Source organism: Peromyscus californicus, unplaced genomic scaffold (genome assembly GCF_007827085.1).
Source record: "Peromyscus californicus insignis strain IS unplaced genomic scaffold, ASM782708v3 Scaffold_7__1_contigs__length_154581171, whole genome shotgun sequence".
NCBI lineage: Eukaryota > Metazoa > Chordata > Mammalia > Rodentia > Cricetidae > Peromyscus > Peromyscus californicus.
The window spans coordinates 80,093,776-80,118,098 of NW_026294595.1; the positions used below are offsets into that span (position 1 = coordinate 80,093,776).

The following is a 24,323-nucleotide window of genomic DNA, read 5'->3' on the forward strand; positions in this document are numbered from 1 at the left end:
ATTAAGACAAACTGGCCCTTTTTGAACATTACTTTGTTTTCTAGAGTTTGTGATATTCCTTAAAACTGAGAAAATAAATGGCCAGACTAGTCAAATTTTAGTTGATAATGTTTTACTATGATGTAGAACTTTTTTTCCTCAAAGAAAGAACAAAATTATCTGCATAAAAACTCAGGTATCTGAAAGACTCAAAAGGCTATTTTTCACTTTGTTCAAGTTTTGTTTCCAGGCATTAAGAGTGTCGTACAGCTGTTGCCACTGCTGTTTTCCGAATGTCCGATGTGTGCTGTGACTAAAAATTAAGAACAAAGTATTAGTCAACCTTTTAACTGTTGAGTGGTCATTTAAAACACCACACAGTTGAATCTTTCTCAAATCAAAATTAAATATCAATTAAAGTTAAAGGAGAATTTAAGCATTAGGTGTTTATTTTTAGAAACTCTTTTACCATATTGATCTTCAACAACTATAAAGCAGATACCAAGTCATTAGTATTCTAGCCAGTGCTTAGCCATTAAATGAAATGTGCTGGAAAATAGGACTCTTTCATTAAATAAGCTAATCACATTCGGTCTGAACCTTAATAAAATTATGATAAACAGCCCCTGTTTAACTACAGCCAACTGGTAAGGACGCTACCTTGGTTCTCTAAACATTGAAGTGAAATAATCAGAACAAACTAAAAGTATTAACAGCTCTTACCTGACAACTACTTTTCTCTGGGTCTGGTCAATTTTGCAGTAGACCATTTTAGTTCTTACAGCTGAAAGAGGTTTTTACATGTTAGTTATACAGATTTCTAACGAAAAACAGCTAAGGTATGATCAGTTGGCCAGAATAAAATTCTGCATTTGTAGTAACATTATTTTAAAAAAATCAGTTCTTTGAATCTAATACAGAAAATGTAACCAGGAGGAAGACCCCTGCAGTGTCTGATGAATGCTGAAGCAAACTACTCAGTGTTAAAATGTTTTTACTGAGAACTCTAGTGCAAAAGGCAGGTATAGTGGCTCACACTTATAATCTCAGCCCTTGGGAGACTGAGATAGAAGAGTTGTCTTGAGTTTAAGGCCAGCCTGGGCCACAGTTCTGACCCCGTCAAAACAAAGAATTCTATTCTGTTCTACAATTACTCATGGGGAGGATTAGCCTTCAACTAAGGTATTACTTCTTTAGATGACTACTGGAGACTTCGATTATTAGAAACCAAGGCAACAGTTGTATATATTTTATTAACTGTACAATCTTTCCAACTTGCAAAATTAAAAAGCTTGGAAAAATATTCCTGGTTAACAGTTATGTCATTCTATTTGTATTAATCCTTATGATCACATATAACTTCCATTGCTGTCAGCCTATAGGAAGGTGTGGGCTAAAATGTCTGTTGTTTTTGTTTTGAGACAGTCTTGTTAGGTACTCCTGGCTGACTTGTGGTAGTCCTTCTGCCTCAGCCTCCAAAGTGTTAGGATTATGAGCATGCATCTGAACAGGAAACATCCCTGCTTCTAAGCACCATACATAGCATACTGTTGAGATTTTGGAAAACAGGACAAAAGCCTAAAGCCATAATTTATATATTCAGACTTTTCATTCTACTATAAATAAATATGATTACATGCTAAACAAATATACCTACTACCAAACAACCCAGCCTTGTTAGCATAACGCTCATTTCAAGATACAAATCTTAGGATCCACATCATAGATATTCTAGAAAGCAAAGAGAATGTTTTATTGCCTTACCGTCAATAACAAAGGCTTCCACATCATCAGCTCCAATCTGTAGTTCTTGCTGCATTGTATCAAAAGAAATCTCTTTATTTTCCACTGCCATTCCCATGAAAGTGAGGAGTCTCATTTTTGCCATATTTTGTTCATGTAACAGGCCTGAATAACAGAACAGTGAACCCTGTTGAGTGTCCATACAAAGGTTTGCACAATCCCACCGAAGAGAGAGTTGTCACTCTATGTGAGCACTTACACAGAGCACACCTGACAAGTTACATTTGGCACTAGAGTACTGATTTTTCCTAAACTATATTATCTTATAGTAATGAATAACAGAATACAGGTGATTAGGTCTAAAGTCAAGCATGGGCTACTAATACTATTTTAAGGCTCTAAAGGTTTTGGATATTTTTATAGTTTTTAGGAGATGAAAATATATATAGCACATTTCATAGTTAAATTACCTAAAGCTTATGTTCACCAAGAGCTCTTCATTTAAACAGGTTCTGTGTCACTAGCACTAGAAAATAAGTAAAGTATCCTGCTATTTAAATGAAGGGCTCTTAGTGAACATAAGCTGTGTATATTTGATGGTATAGTGTTTGCCTGACAACTATAAGGGCCCTGAGATCGGTTCCCAGTACTGCGCACACACATACAACTCTTAAACAATTTATATTTTCTTCCTTCTTACTTTCTTTTTTTCCAGACAGGGTTTCTCAGTGTAGACCTGGCTATCTTGGAACTTGCTTTGTAGACCAGGCTGGCCTTGAACTCAAAGATCCACCTGCCTCTGCCTCCTGAGTGCTGAAATTAAAGGTGTGCACCACACCTATCTTAAGTTATATTTTCATATGCCATTTCCCTTCTGGTCCCTCTGGATTTAGTATTTACAAATCAAGACTGTCATTTAACATTTACAATATTAAATTTAATACTCAGTATTAAATTGTACTGTTAGAAGATATGCATGTTTGATAAGGCCAAAGGATAAAATTATACAAATCATTTAGTATTTGTATTATAATCTCTAGTGATACACACTATTAATTATTCAGATCACAAAAAACTGTTAGAAGTAGAAGTAAACATAACAAGTTAGCTTTCTTTTTCCTTTAAAAAAAAAGACAAAAATCTAAAAACAAACCAAAAGAGATCAAGTAATTGACTTACAATTACAAAGGAAGTTGTAGGCAGAGAATTTAAGACCATTTATAAAACAGTGTAGAAGCACAAAATAATCTACAAATTCTAAAGCTCTTTGGATTTTTTTTCTTTTTTTTTGAGACAAGGTCTCCCTACATAGCCCTGACTGTCTTAGAACTCACTATGCAGAACAGACTGGCCTCGAATTCAGAGATCTGCCTGCCTCTGCATCCCAAGTGCTAGGAGTAAAGGTGTGCGCTACCACACCTGGCTAGCTCTTTGAAGCTTTAACCGGGTCCTAAGCAAAATTATAGCAGAGTGTGATGTACTTGTTTTGACAGTACTGTATTATCCAAACAAGTTTTAAAAAGTAATAGAACTATGTCAAGTATACTGTTAGTTATTTAAGCATCCACAAATAAAATGACAGTTAAAACATTCATGTACTAATGAAAGATTAGGAAAGCCTGTTAATACAGGGCATGATCATCTGTTAATTAGCTGTAATTACGATACAGGCTTCCGATTTGGCACAGATTCAACAAAAAACATGATCATCATAACTCAAATGAATGAGGTACACAAGTAAGTATTGTTGAGTTTAATGGTAATCTACAAGCATCAAAAAATTAATTAGTGCACATTAACCCTAATTAACAAATGCAAATCAGATGGTGATTAACTTTCTGAAGCAAAGAAGGTAGCAACTGGGTAACACCAGATTACATGTGGACATGTTAGGGCAATTTGGTTGACACAAGATAATGATACGATTGGCCCAAGTTGTCAGTGTTAATTAAAAAAAAAAAAATGTTTTGACAATCTAATGCCACCTGTGGAATGTACTACTTATAACTTGATTTTCACTATAATAAATACCTAAAAATACATATAAAACCTCGGACATTAAAATGTAATAACATTTCTCCTAAAGTATCTGTAAAAAAGCTGATTTCTAGTTGAAGGTATTAAAAAACCAAAGGCAAATTAGGGAATTTGTTTTCTAGTTGGCACAATAAATTAACTGTTAGGAATTTGTTCCTATCAAAGAATAAGTATTAAAAGATTCTCACGTTCTCAATTCTATGTGTATAAACACAGTCCTCTGAGGATGAAAAAATACAGACATTCAAATTCTGAAGGTCTGATTAAAAACTGCATGCACAGGTACCTGTGCTTATGGAATAGGTCAGTGAAGCTTGTCTTCCACTATCCCTTCACCTTCTTTCTTGGGAAAAGGCTCTCACTGAACCTGGATCTGACCATTTAGCTAGACTGCCTCGTCTGCAGACCTTGAGATCTGTTTGTCCATGCATGACCAGCACTAGGGTAACAGACACAGACTGCCTCGCCTAGCTTTGACATGGGTGCTGGGATCTGACCCCAGTTCTCATGCTTGCACACCACATACCTTTACCTACTGAGACATCTCTCTAGCCTCTAAAAATACCCTTTAAATAGTTTACTGATGCTCTTGTGCAGGGGCCCCTACTGTAAACAAAAAGAAATGTATCAAGGAATGAAGATGATCCCTGGAATGAATTGCATGAAATCATTTATTTCCATCTATAAAAAACAAATTTATAGTCATTACTTTTAAACAAGGAACCAAACACAGCCTTTAGAACTCCTGTTCTGAAAAAGCAAACTATTATACAGGTAAAGCTTGAGTTACAGATCTGAAGGCAGCAGCACTTTGGTTCATGAACTGGGCTTCCTTCCTAGAGGAAGGCTCAGGGCTCTCCATCGTATTTCAATTTTAAAGTTATAAAAAAATCTAATTTTATGGAAACATTTATTCATTACTAATATGTCAAAACCTTAATGCAGTAATAAAAAAATGTGCATCATTGAGCAATTTCTGCATTGTCACTGACCCTTGTCTTAAAATGCTGCAATATAGAAAACGCAGTTTTAATGCATGCAATAGCTTATGAACCAGTGCTCCTTTGAAACAGTCAATTACACATGGACGGGGGAGTGTCAAAGTGTTAATTACTACTCCTTTTGCCTTGGTGCGTAAATAAAGAGGTTGCTGACATTAACATTCCATCACATGGCTTCATGCCACAAAGCAAATTAACTGGGACAGAATGTGGTTTTCTGGGTCTAGTGCACCTGGTAAAGTATTCTACACAGACACTCACCCATCTATTTAATCTTGGTGTATTTCAAATGCCTTATGTTCAAATAAGTCAACCTTCCCCCAAACCAATGGCTGTACAGAATGTACAGGTAATGGAAGTTTAAGGTTAATCAAACTACAAAATGAGTTTAGTCATATATTCCAATAGTCCTCTTCAGTCTCTACATCTCAGATACATAACCAATAAGGCTAATCTTTCAATTTTAATTATGAAACACAAATCAACCTCTACTGTATTTTAATTGCTATTTCGGTTGACTGAAGCATTTAAACAAAACCAAAATCTGTGAGTTTTACAACATTTAAAACCTGTTCAAAGGCTGGAAATGGCTTGGCTAGGAAAGACACTTGCCATCAAGTCTAACAACCCATTTGGTACCTGGGACCCACACAGTAGGAGAATGGACTCCTCCAAGTTGTCTTCTGACATCATAAATGTATGTATACCCCCCCCAACACACCAGTAACTAAAATTTTAATAAAAGTACAAAACAAAACAAAAACATCAAAGATAAAATCAGATTTCTTATGCTGTCTTCTAAATGTAGTTCAGTGTGGTGATATATTGTGCACCCTAATACAATCTGCCTGAAGATCAGAGGACAGAACAAGCCACTAGATTAAACATAGAGGCCAGGCAGTGGTGGCCCACACCTTTAATTCTAACACCCGGGAGGCAGAGATCTGTCTGGATCTCTGTGAGTTCAAAGCCACCCTGGACTACATGAGATTGACTCAGTCTAGGAGAGAAACAGTGCCAGGCAGTGGTGGCACACGCCTTTAATCCTACCTCTTGAGATCCCAAGCCTTTGCTTTGGAAGCACACACACCTTTAATCCCAGCACTAGAGAGGTTGAAACAAGAAGTGATATGGCTGGATAGAGAAAGTTATATAAGGCAGGAGGAGACAGGAACTGAAGGCTGAGGAGTCTTAGAGGTAAGACATGGCAGTGGCTTCTTCCTTTGTCTCTGATCTTCAGGCAAATTTTATTAGGGTACACAATATATCACCACAGTTCAGAGCTTTTACTACTATGCAAATATCACTACACATCCATCTTGGCAGTGCAGTCAACCATATATGAATATTATTTATTAAAAGGGGGGAGAAATCTGATACAATTCTGCAATTATATTATTTTTTACACATCACCATGCATTCTAACAATTTTTTTAAAAAAATCAACCTTAACCATTAGCCTTTCATCATCAAACCTTACCAGCTTTTAAAGTAAGTACTTCTATGGCACGTGTAATTACTCATGCTCATTTCTGTCTTTCCCTTAAAACAAACAGGGAAACAAACAAAAAACCAACCCAATCAAAATCAAACACTTACCGAGTGAATCAATGAAGTCCTTATTATTCTGATAGAACTTGACATATGATGCCAATTTAGCACTCACAAAAATGGTTAATAACTATAGAGATAAGAGACAAAATAGTATCAAGACAGAAGCTAGATGTACATTCAGATTTTAAGACACTGACTTCTAACAATAATTCTCCATGTTTAGTGTGTCTTTACCAGTTTACTGCCCAACCACCCATCTAGTTCATTTAAAAAACAAACAAACAAACAAATAAAAAATAGGGAAGTACACTGAGTTCTAAGCTACCTAGCCCAAATGGAAAACAATTAAAAAAAAATTAGCTGTACTTCAAAACTACAAACATGGATTCTTCTGTTTTGTTTCTAAGAGAATGTCTTGCTATATATAGTTCATGCTGATCCTAAACTTGTGATCCTCAGCTGTGCGGTGGTGGCACACGCCTTTAATCCCTGCACTTGGGAGGCAGAGACAGGCGGATCTCAGTGAGTTCCAGGACAGCCTGGGCTACAAAGCGAGTTCCAGGACAGCCAGGATTGTTACACAGAGAAACCCTTTCTCAAAAAAACAAAACAAAACAAAACAAAACCCAAAAACTTGTGATTCTCTTGCTCCAGCCTCCTAAATGGCTGGGACTAAGACTGGCTATTCATGTTTTTTATCTTAATTTGGGGCAGTGATATTAAGTAATAAAAAGAAAAGTGTATTTGCGAAGTTCAAATTGTCTAGACCAAGGAAGAAGATAAAGAAACTGTTCAGTAGACAGAAAAAGCTGGTCCTAATCCTAATACTAGTCTGTTCCCAACAGATGGTAGGATCTCTCCCGCATGAATTCCAAACAAAAAGGGACTGCTGCTTCAGCATGTAAGACACTATTCACACCAAAGGACAAACTACTTACATCATGGATAAGCTCGCCTTCCAAAAATTTGACCGGCTTTAGAGTAAGAAGATGGTCAAACAGAAAGGCATTTGGATCCTTCAGTGCCCGCACGATACACCTTGATAAGAAAACAAAAAGTAAGCTGGGCCTTGAAATCCTAGTTTGTCTCTGATTACCTTACAGATCATAAGATATATTTAATTCAGTAAACTAAGAATTCAATATACGACGGCAGAAGATAGAAATTTGAGTTACAACAGCTCACTATCTTTTTACTGAGGTGTGCTTTGTTAGCTGTAATGCAATGGCAAGAGCTCACAGGCGTCGCATCTCACTCACCCTCACAACAACCTAACAGACTGTTCTCACGGCCATGTTAGAGATCATGAAAGATACCCAGAAAACCAAGATACTCATCTCGAAATTACAAATTAAGGTCTGGGGAGAAAGTTTAAACACTGATAATCTAACTCTAAAGCAGAGACCTTTGCCATTCTCCATCCGTGTGCCAGCTCCTGCTGTGTCCAAGTCCACGGGCCGAAATAACCCTCTATGGAAATTTCATAAAAATCTAATTCTAGCCTCACTGTTATGCTAAATCTAGGATTATGAAAATCCTTAGTTTCCCATTAGCGACTGGCTTAATTTTGAAAAGTAACCAACTTTTCCCAGTCTACATACCTTACTAAGAGAGACTGACCTCAGAGTGAGTTATTAGCTAACAACAGCTCAAGCCTGTACAGGAAATATCGAGTGGCTATCTCACATGTATTATCAACCCTCAATGTGCTACTGGACTAGCTCTGGCCTGCTGCAGAGATTATGTCAACTGTTGAACTGAATTCTGTAGCTCACCTAGCTGTTGGCAAGTGCTCACCCAAGCAATGCTCAATGTTACCTGTGGGCATCAACTCGAGCCTGGGAAGCATTGTCTTCTGTATAACTCCCGAGCAATTCCACCATGACCTTTGATGCAGCATCACTAAAAAAAAGTAACATTTCAACAGTCTGAATTTTGTTAGTCAGTCATCCTCTACAAATACTTATGCATATATAAAACAGTGACCCAGATGGCTTTTCTCAAGGTATGACAGGTAAGCTGAGATTCCAAAAGAATCAACCTCCCTTTCCCTTCTAGTCTTTGCTGTGAGAACGGCAGGGCAAAAAGACTTGCCAGGCAAAAAAGAGGTGAGTATAAAGCTCAAGAAGACGGGTTGTTTAAGACAATGTGGCTGCTGCACCAACATCACACATTTACATCACTGCTTAAAATAGCCCTCCAGTTTAATTCTCCTTAAAATGATGTGGATGGTCAATTCTTACTATATGAAAAGGGTAAAATAATTGAACTCATTTATTTAACTCGGATGCTTATAAAATGCTTATCCTGGCTGGGGATGTAGCTCAGTGGTAGAGTGCTTGCAAAGTATGTGAAAGACTCTGGATTCTAGCCCCAGTACTTCAAAAAAAATCAAAAAAACAAACCTAACCTGCATTTACCTTTGCCCTTTCTTACTTCCTTTAATTAGTGACTCTTCAGACAGTTCAGAAATTATTGCTAAGCTGAGAAAAATTAGGGTTTGCCCCCTTTTCTAGATTATTTTTCCCTTCCTATCTGCATTCAACCTGGGAAGCACAGAAGGAACTGCGTTTGCCTTAAGTTCAAAGATATATATAGACATAGTTATGCGACACTTAACATCTTATACACAGTACTCTAATTATAAAAAGCCAAAGGAAAGCATTAAGAAACCCTGTGTACTACTCACAGTTAATTAGCTTATGCTCCATCCCAGGCACACCATGTCTTCCAGCTTTAACAACCACAGTATAATTCAATCTAGTACAGCTCAACTAAACAAGTCTTTCTTATTAAAATTCAAATACCCCATTTAAAATGCACAGCATGGCAGGACATATAAGGGCTTAGCTAACTAGGATCAGTCTTTAAAATGTAGGCATGCACATGGTGCAGACATACATGCAGGCAAAACATCCCTACACATAAAAATAAAACACAGACACACACACACACACACCAGTGAAATTTTTTTAAAAAGAGAAAGTATTCAGCAGTGGTTAAGTATATTCTAATAGCTAACACCAGGACATGTCCAGTAGCCCTGGGAGATGCTACTGACCTATCTAGATTTCTCTGAGAGTAGCTCTGGAATTCAATTATTTCTTTTCCATACACAACAGACTAGAAGCCAAGCAAGCAATAATGAAGAGGAATTATCAACTCCAGCAGCACCTGACATTCATAGGCAATCACCATACCCATCACCTAAAACCACCGTGTTGGAAAAATCAACTCAATTCCTAAAGGAAAACTTAAAAATGAAAAGTGTAACAGGGAAAGATAGTCACATTCAGCATTAGCCAGTGTTTTGCTTTAAATAATGAAGTCTTTAAAACCCATCTGTGACGTTCTTACTGACCTGAGGTGAGGAGGAGGAGGAGCACTGCTTCCACTTTAAGTACTACAGCCACACCAAGCAGTCTGTTCTACTCAGGGTCATCCAAGTGGTGAGCTCAAGGTCTGCACCCCAGAGGCCTGACTCCACAGCCCGAACACTGAGATAGACACCTGTCCTCTTACAGTCTGCATAGACTCCATCTCATATGGCCTTCGAAGGAAACTACTTTCTCTCAATGCTTTCCTGACAACTGGTTAAAATGTTGTCACAAGCAGTCCAGCATGGAGTAAACTACTCTGCCAGGATGAGAGGCACACACCACCACATCTGGCTTAAGTGTTTCTGGGTATGGAAGTCAGGGCTTTACTTATGCAAGCCCTTTACTAATTATGCTCTATCTCCAGCCTCTGGCCCAGTTAGTCTTTGTAATTATCTTTTAACTTAGTAGCTACAATCTAAGAACTAGAATTCTGGTGACTGTAGAGAACAAAGGAAACTACTGGCTCAACTTGTCTTCAAGGAATGTCCCCACCTACTTAAACAGCTGGGGAGATATCAGTGCAGTACTTCTGAATACCTTTTCTTACAATCCACGAGTGCCTCGTAAAGTAGTCTTAAGAGAGTGTGTTTCTTTTCCGTGGTGAGCTTCCAGTCAGAAATCCACTTCCTCACCTACAATGACATTTATGAAAGGAGAGAACTTATTAACACAGCTGAGCAGCAAATGTTCAGTTTTAAACACTTAGAAGGCACAGTGGGCAAGATGATCGGTTCCAAGCTCATCCACAACGACAAAGCAAGTTTGAGGCCAGCCTAGGCTACACAAGATCCTGTCTCAAAAAACTACATCCCATACTTCTCCAAAGAAGAAACAGAGATATGGTTTAGGACATGCAGAGCTGCTACTATCTTAGCTACAACCTAAGTAAGCTACATTTCCTACAAACAGAACACGCACTCCACAAGACACTCACTTGATCCAGCTCAGTTGGGATGTACTGGATGGCCCCACACGATGCTGCCACCTTGATGAGGCTGCAGTACACTGTGTATCTTACAGGAGTGTTCTTATCCATCCCATGGAAAAGGTTGCTGAGCCTGGTTAACAACAAAGTCTGAGGTCAGCAATCAAAAGTATTAACTGAGGTTACCTGCTCTCACAACAAACCCGAGGCAGCACTAACAATCACTTCATAGTACAAAGGAGGGAATTGGGGCACAGAAAGTTAAGAGACTGCCCAAAACAATGTTAACAAAACGCTGACAGTTAAAATTTAAAATTCCTACTTTTAACAGTCACAATTTATGACATACAAGCAGCCCTTTGAGTGCTTTTTATTATTTCAAAGTGTGTGTGTGTATGCACGTGTACACCCACACAGGTACCAGAAGAGGCCAGAAGTAGTGGATCCCCAGGAGCTGGAGTTATTGGAAGGTGAGCAGCCTGACATGAGAAATAGGAACCAAACTTGGGTCCTCTGTGGAGTCATCTCTCCAGTCTCTTCTTGCAGTCTTAAACTTACAATTGCAGTCTTAGAGACGGGCGTTCACCTTCCCGAAACTTGACCAACTTTTCACACAGACTTTCAATCAATGCTTCTTGCTTGTCTGGTTCCAGGATCAAGAGGAGGGATACTACACTGTTCATCACACTTTCAACATCTACACGAGCAACAAGAACACAATCAGCAGAGGTAACATGCAGCACGTCTAGTTCAGTATGTTATTCCTAGTGTTCTAATACAAAGTCACTCTAAAAATACAGTTTGGCTACTGTGAAAGTTTGAGAAGACACTTGATTTCAGGGGAGCAGTAAGTATATACAGCATCCATGAGTTCACACTGCACCAGCACCATTGCAAAGCCAACATTCAGAAAGCAGGTGATGATTTACATGTTCATTTATTTTCTTTTATGATTTTTATTGGCATAATATCCAATCATGTTGAAATTACCTGCTGGATTTTTAGGCCAGTGTGTCTCAACTGAAGAAAACTTTGTACCTCGTGTAGAGCATTACTTAGAAAGGAAAGGCTGTTAAATTTCTAGCTGGTGAATTTTCAAGTATTACAGATATTAATTGCACAAAGTTTAATCTCTAAAGCTTAACAAGGATTTCTGAACTCACAGTACAGAAATTCTACCTCTATCTCAATAAATGGGGAGCAGCCTAACAATTACATATTACTTGAAATAATGCTCTCTTTGATGTCTATCCAAACCTCTAGTTCATTTCAAAACCATCAACATCTAGTATGTATAGAACACAGATATACATATTTAAGACGTTTCCCCTAAATGGCTTACTTTACAGGTCTAACAGGAAAAACTGAAATTATATGAAAAGATTACATTAAAAACAATTGCTTGAAAATCTTTAATTTAAAAAATATTTTCCTATATTTGGATTGTATTCTTTCCCTTCCACACTGCTTAAAAATCTTAAGTCTCAAACAAAAGCATACAACTGACAAGAAAAATTTTAAGTAGAGAAGTTCTTTTATGACTAGTAAGAAATATTTTGTAGAAAGAATTAAAACAAACCTTTATCATCTTCCTTTAGACACACATCACAGGCTTCAATAATCTGAGCTAAATCTACATGAAGTCCACCTTCTGAGTTCTCTTCTGAGATCTCAGCTCCTTTTGATTTCAAATAAGCACGAAGTTCAGCTGCCTGTGAATCAAACAGGGTTGCTAAATCTCTATGTCCATTTGTAAAATTGACTCATGACAAAACACAAAATACCAAACCCATCTGCCCCGCTTCCAAAGTAACATGCAAGTGCTAACTAATGGTCTTCAAGTTGTGTTGATTCTCACTCTCCCTACAGAGCCCAGGCAGACATGTCACCAAGATCATCTTCAGTTTCCTGTCCCCTGCATCCTGCTAGACTTCCAGCCAGAAGCAAACGCTTTCTCATATAGCCCAAGGGTTGCCACTGAGAGGGATAAGGACTAGAGAGAAGTCAATCTGATTAGGGTCCTATCAAAACAACTAATTACTGAAGTAAGTCATTTGGACCTTTCCTGCTTTACTCCTTAATTATGATCTTTAGTAATTTTTTTCTTTGATGGTTTGATATTCACGTAGTCAAACATGAATGCAGATGATTTTTCAATCTAATAAAATAAAAAACTAAAGCAGCAGAGGAAAGAACTTCACTAGAAAATGCACAGGTGGTAGGGAGCAGTGGTGCACAACTGTGGTCTCTGCACTTGAGACAGAGGCAGGGGGATCTCTGTGTTCCAGGCCAGCCAAGGCTATTTAGTGAAACCCTCCTCACAAAACAAAACAAAATAGAAAATGCACAGGTGTCAAACTGCCTGGACAAAGCAAAAGAACCAACATTTTATTCCCACAAATGTGTTTAGCTACCTCAGAAACCTAATAAACACATAGATCTGAGAGCACTATTTTTCCAAATAACATAGTAACCTCATATAAGAAGTTGGTATGGGCCGGTGGCCTGCACCTTTAATCCCAGCACTCGGGAGGCAGAGGCAGGCAGATCTCTGTGAGTTTGAAGCCAGCCTGGTCTACAGAGCGCATTCCAGGACAGTAAGAGCTGTTACATAGAGAAACCCTGCCTCAAAATTCTTCCTTATGATACAAATTTATAATCCAATCAAGATTTCTAAATAGCTCTGTTCACTTCCTGCTTTACAAACTTTTTTCTAAGAATTAGTCAAGCTTAATGTTTTTGAATCATTCTTGCTGACCACAAGTGGTTATGCGACAGAAATTAAGGAAAACGAAGACAATTAATTCCAGTCAAACGAAATTTTATCAAATATAATGGTGAAGCAGTCAAATTCTGTGCCTGAAAGGAATCACTAGTATGAAATTCATGCATAACCCAACAGTAACATAAGAAATGGTACTGTACAATATGACCAACGACAATATTCACGGACCCTGGGGGAAGTACCTTTTTGGTAAACATTAGCCAATTATTGGTTAACACGCTTCCATTGCTATCAATTACTTTCTTCTGCATCTTTCTATGTGTACATAACTCCCTTTCCGTTCTTGTTTAACACATGGAACCTCAGGTTTCTGTCAGAGGGGATCGCGAACACACGAACACACACACACACACACACACACACACGACTACGAGAACCGTCTTCAGAGATCAGCTTAGGCTACACAAAATTAAAAGAATGTCATCGCAACGACTAAACTTCTGTTGTGAGTTAAACGAGCAGCGTCTGTCCTGTACACCGAAGTAAACCTCAACTAGTAAACGTCCAAGTGTCAGGACGGCACTCCAGGTGCATACGCCCCGCAGCAGACGTGGGGCTGACAGGTGGAACTGTGGGGACAGAAACCACGGGTGGACGAGGAAACCGAAGCCGCTTAAGACAAGCATTTGGATGGTAGCTCAGAGTGGCTTTTCCCGGACTGCTGACGCCGACCCTGCGAACCTCAGACGCCGTTCCCTAAAAGTTCTAGGTCGGCACCCGAGACTTCGACTGTGTCCCGCCGCCCCCCAGGCCTGCGTCCCGACCGTCGGCCGCGCGCGCCGAGACCCGGGCTGGGAGAGCGCGCCCCCGCCTCACGGCCTCGGTCCCGGAGGTCCCCCACCCCCGCCGCCCCGCGGGCCCCGCAGCGTGCACCTGGTCTTCTTCGCTGATGTCGATGAAGGCCGGGACGCTCATGGTGGAGGCCCGGCTGCGGAAGACTCTCCGCTCGAGAACCACGCCGACCGGAAAAGGGAGCGGGGCCCCGCGGCGTTACGCACAACCGCTTCCGGGTCATCCAGAGAGGGCCGGCCTCGTGGGCGGGGCCCACAGCGCCACTTCCTCCCCGTGGACGTCTGGTCCTGCGCTCCGCCTCACCTCAGCGCGGGCTCCTCCCTAAACCCCGCCCCCCGGAAACTTAGGTGGGCTGGGCTAAGTTGTCCGCTGTGGGTCAAGCTCTGCCCCAGGCAGCCACCGCATCCTGCCTAGGCTACGCCATCCAGAGCCTAGCGATCTCTTGCTGACTCCACAGTCTTCCAGATGGCCCCTGTCCTTAAAGCCTTGGAAGTTTTGTTTTTCTGTGTTATGCTTCAACCCAGTTTGCTGGTCCAGTTGCTAAGCAATGTTCCTTGCTACTTGAGGGTGACTTGTTTTCAAAGAATGCTCCCACTTAATAAGGACTTAGCTGAACAAAATATATCACAGTATCTGTTACTGAGTATCTGTTAGGGATTGATTCCAGGATCTCCCCTTCAAAGATGCCAAAATCTATGGGTGCTCAAGACCCTTCTGTAAAAAGGACTTAGTGTGTGTATACTACCTCTGCACATCTTTCTGTATACTTTAAGTCATCTCTAGGGTGCTTAAAATACCCAATACGATGTAAATTCTCTGTACTGTGTTTTCTAGGGAATGACAAGAAAGTCTAGAGTCTAGGACAGATATTTTCCTAGAATATTTTAGTCTGCAGTTGATTGAATCTGGATGCAGAACTTGGAGCTATGGAGGACCAATTATATAAAGAACGCTGAAAACACAACAATAAGGGGGAAATGCAATTAAAAAAAAATGGGCTGAAAAAATGGGCAGAGAATAGGCACATGATATCCTCAGTTGAGAAAATGCCCCATCAAATGGCCTGTCAGGCATTTTCTAAATTAATGATTGATGTGCGAGTGGGAGGACCCAGTCACTGTGGATGGTGCCACCCTGGGTAGATGGCCCTGAGTTGTACTAAAAAGCAAGCTGAGCTAGCCATGAGGAGCAAGTCAGTCAACAAACCTCTGCTTTAGTCCCTTCCTTCCAGTTCCTGCCTCAAGAAGATGAAAACACCCTTCTTCCATGTTGTTTTTGGCCAACGTTTTATCAGCAGTGGAAAGCAAACTAAGAGAATCTCCCTGGAGTACTGGGCTACAGAGTAAAGTGAGGAGATACACTCTCAGGAAGAAAAGGAAGGGAGGCTGGTTGGAAAGAGGGAGGGGAGGGGAGGGAGAGGGTGGAAGAGGGAGGAGTAGGGAGATGAGGAGCCCAAACATACTAGAATATTCTCAGAATTGTAGATGGGAGAAGATACCCAATAGTCCCGTGAAAATATTGATACACTAGTTAATAGTTAAGGCCAAAGCCAGGGCACTGAAGCTGAGCACAATCCTTGCTCATCATCACAGTAACCTTTGCTTTGTATTTTGAAAGGTGACATTTTCTCTGAGATTTATACTTTTCTTTCTTTCCTTTTTTTTGGTATTTGTTCTTTTGTTTGTTTGTTTTCATTTTGTTTTGTTTTGTTTGTTTTCAAGACAGAGTTTCTCTGTGTAACAGCTCTGGCTGTCCTGGAACTCACTTTGTAGACCAGGCTGGCCTGGAACTCACAGAGATCCGCCTGCCTCTGCCTCCCTAGTGCTGGGATTAAAGGTGTGTGCCACCATGCCCATTGAGATGAATACTTTTCAACCCTACTTTCAGTTTCTTTCCTATTCAAGATGAAAATTTGTTGATCCAATTGTTTTCAACTTTAGTGTTGCCAGCTTTCTCTTCAATATTTCATTTGAACTCATCAATAAATCTTTCTCTAAAAATACATAGATTTTGTTGAATATTTTAATATTTACAATCCCCCTTCTTACCACTCCCCCCACCTTTTTTTAGAACCACTTTCCCTTATTCTGTGACTTCTCAGAGAAAAAGACTGTGACTTTGAGAAGTAAAGGAATGTGGCTTCAGGGGACTCTCGAGAGGGAGGCCGTGAAAGGGTAGGGACAAATTACTTGAGGCTTTAGATATTTATTCATTAAAAAAGTGCCAACCTCTCTGACATCATTATGTACCAGGCACTGTTGCAGGTATTGTGAGCCACCAGAGGGAACAAAATTAAGGCCTGCAACTTATTTATTGTTCACGCTGCTGTGATGGAACCAAACCCATGGCTTTGGGTGCTATAGGCAAGCTCTCTATCACTAAACAGTAAACTGAGTCCTTGACTTATTAGGGATACTATTGCTATGACAAAACCCCATGACCCAAAGTAAGTTGGAGAGGAAAGGGTTTATTTGGCTTATACTTCCACATCATTGTCCATCACTGAAGGAAGCAGTCAGAGCAGGAACTCAAACGGGGCAGGAACCTGGAGGCAGGAGCTGATACAGAGGCCATGGAGGGGTGCTGCTTACTGGCTTGCTCCCCATGACTTGCTCAGACTGCTTTTTTTTTTTTTCCGGTGTTTTTTGAGACAGGTTTTCTCTGTGTAGTTTTGGTGCCTGTCCTAGATCTTGCTCTGTAGACCAGGCTGGCCTCGAACTCACAGAAATCCACCTGGCTCTGCCTCCTGAGTGCTGGGATTAAAGGCATGTGCCACCACCTCCAGGCCTCAGCATGCTTTTTTATAAAACCCAGGACTACCAACCCAGGAGTGGCACCACCCACAGTGGGCTGGACCCTTCCCACATCAATCAGTAATTAAGAATATGCCTTACAGGCTTGCCTACAGCCTGATCTTATGGAGGCATTTTCTTAATCAAGATTCCCTTCTTTCAGATAATTTTAACTTGTGTCAAGTTGACCTAAAACTAGCCAGCTCAATCCTCTACAATTTTTTGATGATACCTTTATCAAATTCATTTTTTAACTGAGTAAAAAACAGCATTGTTTTTAGTTAATAAAATGTTTCCTGACCATGTAAGTTTTTTTTTTCTAAAAAATCTTTCTTAATTCAGACAAATGGTGTAAGAAATGTTATCTCCTATATGGCAGGAGACATTCTGAATGTTTCAGATAAAAAGTTTAGAGTCAGTTGAAACGGGAGCTAGCTGATTCCAACCTGAGGCCTGATATAAAATGGAAGTCTCTGGTGTGTCAGAAGCAGTGGAGAGTTACCAGTTGCTACCACACTAATGATCTGTCACTACTATGTCATACCCTTCTTGAAACTTTCTCAAACATGTCCTCAGAACTTCCCAACACAGAAGGAGCAGAAAGTTGAACAAAACTCTAAATATTCTGGAAGGCAAAGCCATTTCTCTAGCTGATGTGGGTATTGGTTTGCTTTTGAGTTGGAGGTCTCATGTAGCCCAGGTTAGCCTCGAACTAATTGTGTAGCTGCAACTGACCTTGAAAACCTACCTCTCTTGTTTCTACTTCCTGAAATACAAAGCATACTTTTTATGTGAATGCTGGGGACTCGAACTTAGATACTGGTGATGGCGGAGCAATTGCTCTTGCATGCTGAAGCATCTCCCTAGCTCTCCTTCTATCTTTAATTCTTTATTCTTTCTAATTAAAAAGTCTGGAAAACTTAGATTTGGCATAGCTGCTTCCATCTGTTTGGGGGATCCGTGTCTGTGTTGGGGGGAGGCCCACATGTGAATCCCCACCTGTGAATGTGGAGTTTAGGGGGTAACTTTTGAACTTGCACAGTGCCCACTGAGCCATCTCAAAGGCTCAAGGCTCTTTAATTTTAAAAACACCACTTTTAATAATCTAATGAGTCGACTCTTTCACTCTTGTCTTTCTTCCTATTTCGATGTAGAGAACATGGCTTTGACGGCGGGAACTGCAGCAATCCAACTGAAACTTAGCTGTGGCCTGAAAGGGAAAAGTCAGAGGCAGGGAGAGGTGGAATAGGACTCATGTCCTGCTACCAGGAAGATGTGGTGCCAACCACAAATGCCTTTCTCTGGGCTTGTTTTCATGTAAGAGGAAATAAACCTCCATCTTGTTTTCATGTGTTATTACATGGGCTTTGCCTCAGACAAAGGAACCTAATTTTGACCAACTCAGGAAAAAGCTTGAGGTCTGAAGTTGTCGTTTTTGTAAATGAAAGACTTATTTGTGTAAGTGCATAATTACTGGTTTTTATTGTGCACATTTATGGTGGGAATCTTGGACTCCCCTGGCTGCTGTGATGTAACGCTGAATTCAGAACACTACTATCCTTTTAGGATCTCAGAGTTTTACAGCTAATAATTAAGTTTTATACTAGTGAGGCAGCATATGATTACAGCGACTTTATAGGGAAACAAAGAGTGTTGAGCTCTGCTGATGGGCGCCTTCCTGAAACAGATCACACATGAGCTATAGCAGAATGAGCTCAGAACCTGGCGTCTCAAACACGCTGGCCACAGGGTGTTGTGGGATGTTCTGTATGGCAAATGTGTTGCTCTGATTGGTTGGTAAATAAAACACTGATTGGCCATTGACTAGGCAGGAAGTATAGGCGGGACAAGGAGGAGAATAAAGCTAGGAAGTGAAAGGCTGAGTCAGAGAGACACTGCCAGCCGCCATGATGAGAAACAGCATGTGAAGATGCGGTAAGCCATGAGCCATGTGGCAAGGTATAGATTAATGAAAATGGATTAAATTAAGCTGTAAGAACAGTTAGCAAGAAGCCTGCCACGGCCATACAGTTTGCAAGCAATATAAGTCTCTGTGTTTGCTTGGTTGGGTCTGAATGGCTGTGGGACTGGCGGGTGAGAGAGATTTGTCCTGACTGTGGGCCAGTGAGATGGTCTGTATGGCAAACCTTGCTGATTAGTCAATAAATAAAACACTGATTGGCCATTGGCTAGGCAGGAAGTGTAGGCGGGACAAGGAGGAGAATAAAGCTGGGAAGTGGAAGGCTGAGTCAGAGAGACACTGCCAGCCACCACGATGACAAACAGCATGTAAAGATGCCGGTAAGCCATGAGCCATGTGACAAGGTATAGATTAATAAAAATGGATTAATTTAAGCTGTAAGAACAGTTAACAAGAAGCCTGCCACGGCCATACAGTTTGTAACCAATATAAGTCTCTGTGTTTACTTGGTTGGGTCTGAGGGCTGTGGGACTGGCGGGTGAGAGAGATTTGTCCTGACTGTGGGCCAGGCAGGAAAACTCAAGCTACAACAGGGAGCACCGTCTTCCCGATAGGGGGAAATGCCTCAGGTTCACCTCTTCACTTCATGGGGCACAGCCAGCTTTAGAAACATGTGCGCATCTGTTGGGTCTGAAGAAGACATATTTATCATTCACTTTTTTAAAGTGACTTTAGAAAGGCATGCATAGCCCAGTGGGACGAATTTGCTGTTTGTCAAGAGTCCTAGTGACAGTAATTGATGCAAATACAAGAGGAGATTTATACACTGGTCATTTTTAATTTTTAGAGGGGGAAAAAAAAACACCTTACTATTCTGAGCTCTTATATAATCCACACCAACGAGAACCTTGCTCTGTCTGTGTTTGTCAAGGTTCTCTAGAATGGTACCAAGAGAAATGTGTGATTACGGGAGGTGATTTATGAGATCTGTCTGCACCATCAGAGGCTGGGGAGGCTCGTGGTGTCTGTCTGCGAGTGGGAGAGCTGAGAAAACCAGGAACTGCTCAGGCTAAGAAGCTGGAAACTTTGGAGCGAGGGCTGGAGGAGTGCAGCCCCATCTGAAAGCTGAGTGCATATGTGTAAATGCTAAGGTAGCTGCAGCCTGAACTAGGGCCCAGCACTCACACAGAATCCAGCTTCCCCTTCTCCTTTTGACCCATCTGGGCCTGCAGCCTATTGGACAGGGCTACTCACAATCGGCAGGTCCTTCCCCATCAAGGACCTACGGACCTTATTACTTTCTTTAAACAACAACAACAACAACAAAAACATTAGCCGGGCCTGGTGTTGCATGCCTTTCGTCCCAGCACTAGGGAGTCAGAGGCAGGTGTATCTCTATGAGTTTGAGGCCAACCTGGTCTACATGGAGAGTTCTAGGCTAGCAAAGGCTATATAGTGAATGGGACCTCATCTCAAAAAGAGAAAAAAAGGAAAGTTCAAGTAAAGAAAATAATTATTTAAAGTGAATCCACACATTCAGAGGTTTTAGGCATCTGCTATCATGAGACAGAACAACAAATATTCTTAACTGCGGGGTGGAGGGTGGGTAGGCTACCACATCTAAAAACTTCTGTTTATCCCTGATTTTTGGTTGTTGGTACATTTGTTTTAAAAATAGAATATGTGAAGCCAGGTGGTGGTGGTGCATACTTTTAATATCAGCACATAGCAGGCAGAGGCAGGCAGATCTCTGTGAGTTCGAGGCCAGCCTGGTCTACAGAGTGTGTTCCAGGACAGCCAGGGCTGTTACACAGAGAAACCCTGTTTTGGAAAAAAAAAAAAATTTTAAATGGAATGTGTACTTTTAAACGTTTGTATTGAAGTATAACGTATGCTCAGAAAAACACACAAGCTGTGTATCACACACTATGGTGAGTTACCATGGCTCTCCACCCTGTCTACACTGATGATAGGCGTATAAAATGCAGTCTGTGGCTTTGGAAAACAGTTTGGCAGTTTTTAAGAGGTGAAATGGTGATTCTGCCCATAAGCATATCTCCAAGAGAACTAAAAAGAATATATTCAGAAAATATTCATTGGGTAGACACATAAATGCAACATATTTCTGCACAGTGGAATATCATTCTTCAATAAAAAGGAAGAAAAATTACACAATGACATACTACAGCAGACATGAACCTTGGTGACAGTATGCTAGATGACATGTGGGCCTTGGGTGGACATTTAGGATCCAAACTATAGGTCCAGCAGAAGGGCACCATTTCCTGGTCTTTTTTGCATCTGGGATGTAGATGTAACATCTGGTTAATAAAAGCACAGGAGAAAGGCCAGGCGGTGGTGGCACACACCTTTAATCCCAGCACTTGGAAGGCAGAGGCAGGCGGATCTTTGTGAGTTCCAGGCCAGCCTGGTCTACAGAGCGAGATCCAGGACAGGCACCAAAACTACACAGAGAAACCCTGTCTCGAAAAACCAAAACAACAAAAAAAAAAAAACCACAGGAGAATTGCTTTGTGGAGCTCTCTAGAAAGTTCATTAAATGGAAGCAGATTTATCTTTCAGGACCCTTTATCATTTCCCCCCTCTTCCTTCTTGCACTGGGTGTAAATGGGAGCTGGAGGTGAGGCATCCAGTTTACATCCCCAAGGTAACAAATGGAGGGTGGATTCTGTAAGCCAAAGGAATGCACTCAAAAGCTGAAAGCACCCCGGGTCCTGGATCCTTGGGGAACTGCCTTATCAGCCTGGGGAATGTATCTCCAGACTTGTAATTGTCCAAGATCACACTGCTTATCTGTGCAAGCCACTATGTGTCCATGTACTTTTGTTACTTTCAGCCAACCTTACTGAAAATGTGAGAATTGGAGGGCTTCAAACAACAGGCCCTAAAACCCAGCATCGACTTAGTGAGTGAGAGGGAAAGCTTTGATAACGAGGACCCAACTGCACAGGCTGCAGAGTGCAGGGGACTCTTGTTACACGCTGTAAAAACACTCCCCATGGAAAACTGTCTCCTTTTGTTTCTTGGGACATAAACCATGGTGTTTTATGTTGTTGTTGGGGAAAGAGTAGGTTTTCATTTATGTTGTCAGAGCCTGGTTACTTCTTGCTCCTGCCAGCAAAGTCCCAAAGGGTGGGGTGAATTCAGATGAGAGCTGGTCCCTTTGTAAGCAGAGACACCAGGTAAGACAGTAAAGTGCGTGCCACTACCTTAACCCACCGTGTGTGGGTTCAACAAATACCCGGGGCTCGGTGTTTTATGAGAAAAGAGGCATGTTTAGCTAACAGTTCCAGCAGCTCCAAGATCAGGGAAGCACTGGCCCGGTGAGCTCTCAGCTTGCTGTGTCCCACCGTGGATGAGAAACAGAAAAGAAACCGATGACAAGCAGAAGAGGCCAAGGATGTGGGCATCATCAACTTGTTTCGCAACAACTCACCCACCAAGGAGCCAGCATCAGTCCCATCCCGGACCGATGACCTCACAACCTAATTACCTGCGTTGGGTCCCACCTCCTGCAGATTACCCCACCTCAGCACTGCCAGGGATTGTGGCATGAGCAGAGTCCACTACCCCTCTTTCCCACGGGGGCTGTGTGAATGGGCCCAGCTGTGGGTGACTTTACAGCCACAGAGCTGAAGCTTAGGGGCCCTTAATTTATAACGCACAGTAAACACGGCTGCACTTGGCTTGGTATGACAACACTGTCCCCATCCTCCTGGGCTGTTTGTTGAACAAACAGCACCCATTCGTTTTGAGAAAGTGCATAGGCTCATAGGAATAGTACTGGGTGGAAATTCCTCCTTGATCAACAGTTAATTGAGCTGGGTCACTTCATTTAGACACTGGTTGGACAAAGTCCCCACAGTTTCCTGCGTTATGACACCCATGGCCTACCTTATTCGTTTATGTTACACACACGGCACCTCTGTAAGCACTGGAACTTAGGACCATGTGCAGAACTACTGCCCCGGAAAAAGTCTTGGTGGAAGCAAATCTGATTGTTTCTCTTATTAAAACACCTCTGCATGGCTGAGTACTGCTTATGTCAGCCTCGAACTCCCTTTGCACCGTGGAACCACCCCGAGAGCTTTGTAAATCCTTGCCCTTTCCCACCTCACCCGTCCATCTTGAGGCTCTACATCTCAGCAGATAGACAGCTGGACAAGGAAGCTTGGACAGAGTCTGGCACAGGTGTTGTCAGTCACTTTGAGACACAGTGGCCTGTTGAATAAGATCCCAACTCCTGACACATTCCAGGTCCCACCATATTGAACCGCTTTTCCTCAGTACGCAGGCCTGGTTCAGATCCCAAGCCTGTAACTAAAATGTTCATGCTCCATGAGCTTTTGAGACTCCGAAGAGACCTGTCTCTTCTGAGACACATTGTGTGTCTGCTTCCCTCTCCCGCTCTCTCCAGAGGAAGGAAACACCCCCTTCCTTCTTTGCCTTCTGCGCCCTTTGTATGCTACTGTATTTGATCTTTACTTAATCCCTCCTTTCCCACCCAGCTACAAGCCCATGACGGCCAGGGCCATGAGTTAATTACTAGTCTTTGTAGCAGGGGATCTCTAGCAAAGTCTTTGATACTCATGAAATACTTAGAAATAGCCAAACACTATATAAATAATTTCTGGAGCTGGAGAGATGGCTCAGTGGTTAAGAGCACTTGCTGCTCTTTCAGAGGACTCAGGTTCAGTTCCCAACACCCACACAGTGGCTTACAACCACTTGTAACTCCAGTTGTAAGAGAGCTGACACCCTCTTCTGGCTTCACAATCACCTGTAAGTACATAGTGGCACATACATACAGGCACATGTAACCATGCTCTCTCTCTCTCTCTCTGTCTCTCATCATTAATAAAAATAGATCTTGCCAGGTTGTGGTGGCGCATGCCTTTAATCCCAGCACTCAGGAGGCAGAGCCAAGCAGATCTCTATGAGTTCGAGGCCAGCCTGGTCTACAGAACGAGATCCAGGACAGGTACCAAAACTACATGGAGAAACCCTATCTAGAAAAAAAAAAAAAGAAAGAAAATAAAAATAAAAATAGATCTTAAATATGTATTTGGTAGGGCTGCAGAGGTGACGCAGAGGTTCAGAGTACTTGCTGCTCTTGCAGAGAACCTGGGCTCAGTGGTTCTCAGCAGCCACACGAACACTTACAACCATCCATAACTCCAGTGTCAAGGGATCTAATGTTTTCAAACCTCTGTGGGCAACAGGCACGCATGTGGTATATATACATACATGCAGGCAAAACATTCACATATGTAAATAAATAAAAAAATTAATTTCTGAAAATTAAACCAAACACCACAATTCATATATCTCTAGTTATGAGAAATCAAATTGAAAAATAAATGGAGAAGTTGGGTTGAAAGGGGTGGGGCTTT

At 41.4% G+C, this 24,323-nt stretch overlaps 1 protein-coding gene across 1 annotated transcript; it reads right to left on the bottom strand.

Moving 5' to 3' along the window:
- Window positions 1-90: 90 nt before the first annotated feature.
- Window positions 91-14,410, bottom strand: Eif3m (eukaryotic translation initiation factor 3 subunit M). The gene is made up of 11 exons (XM_052723922.1): window positions 14,278-14,410; window positions 12,199-12,331; window positions 11,178-11,316; window positions 10,629-10,752; window positions 10,232-10,326; window positions 8,133-8,216; window positions 7,253-7,352; window positions 6,360-6,441; window positions 1,744-1,887; window positions 703-763; window positions 91-292 (listed from the first exon to the last, which is right to left on the bottom strand). Exons 1-11 carry the CDS (start codon window positions 14,317-14,319, stop codon window positions 172-174), a joined length of 1,125 nt encoding a protein of 374 aa, XP_052579882.1. The 5' UTR covers window positions 14,320-14,410; the 3' UTR covers window positions 91-171.
- Between the last annotated feature and the right edge of the window lie 9,913 nt (window positions 14,411-24,323).

Excerpts from the sequence above, each read along its gene's own strand:
- Eif3m (XM_052723922.1), bottom strand. The coding sequence starts at position 14,319 with ATGAGCGTCCCGGCCTTCATCGACATCAGCGAAGAAGACCAG. Across the intron at positions 6,442-7,252 it reads AAGGCGAGCTTATCCATGAT|TTATTAACCATTTTTGTGAG; the intron begins GTAAGTAGTTTG and ends TTATCTCTATAG. Across the intron at positions 293-702 it reads CAGAGAAAAGTAGTTGTCAG|TCACAGCACACATCGGACAT; the intron begins GTAAGAGCTGTT and ends CTTAATTTTTAG.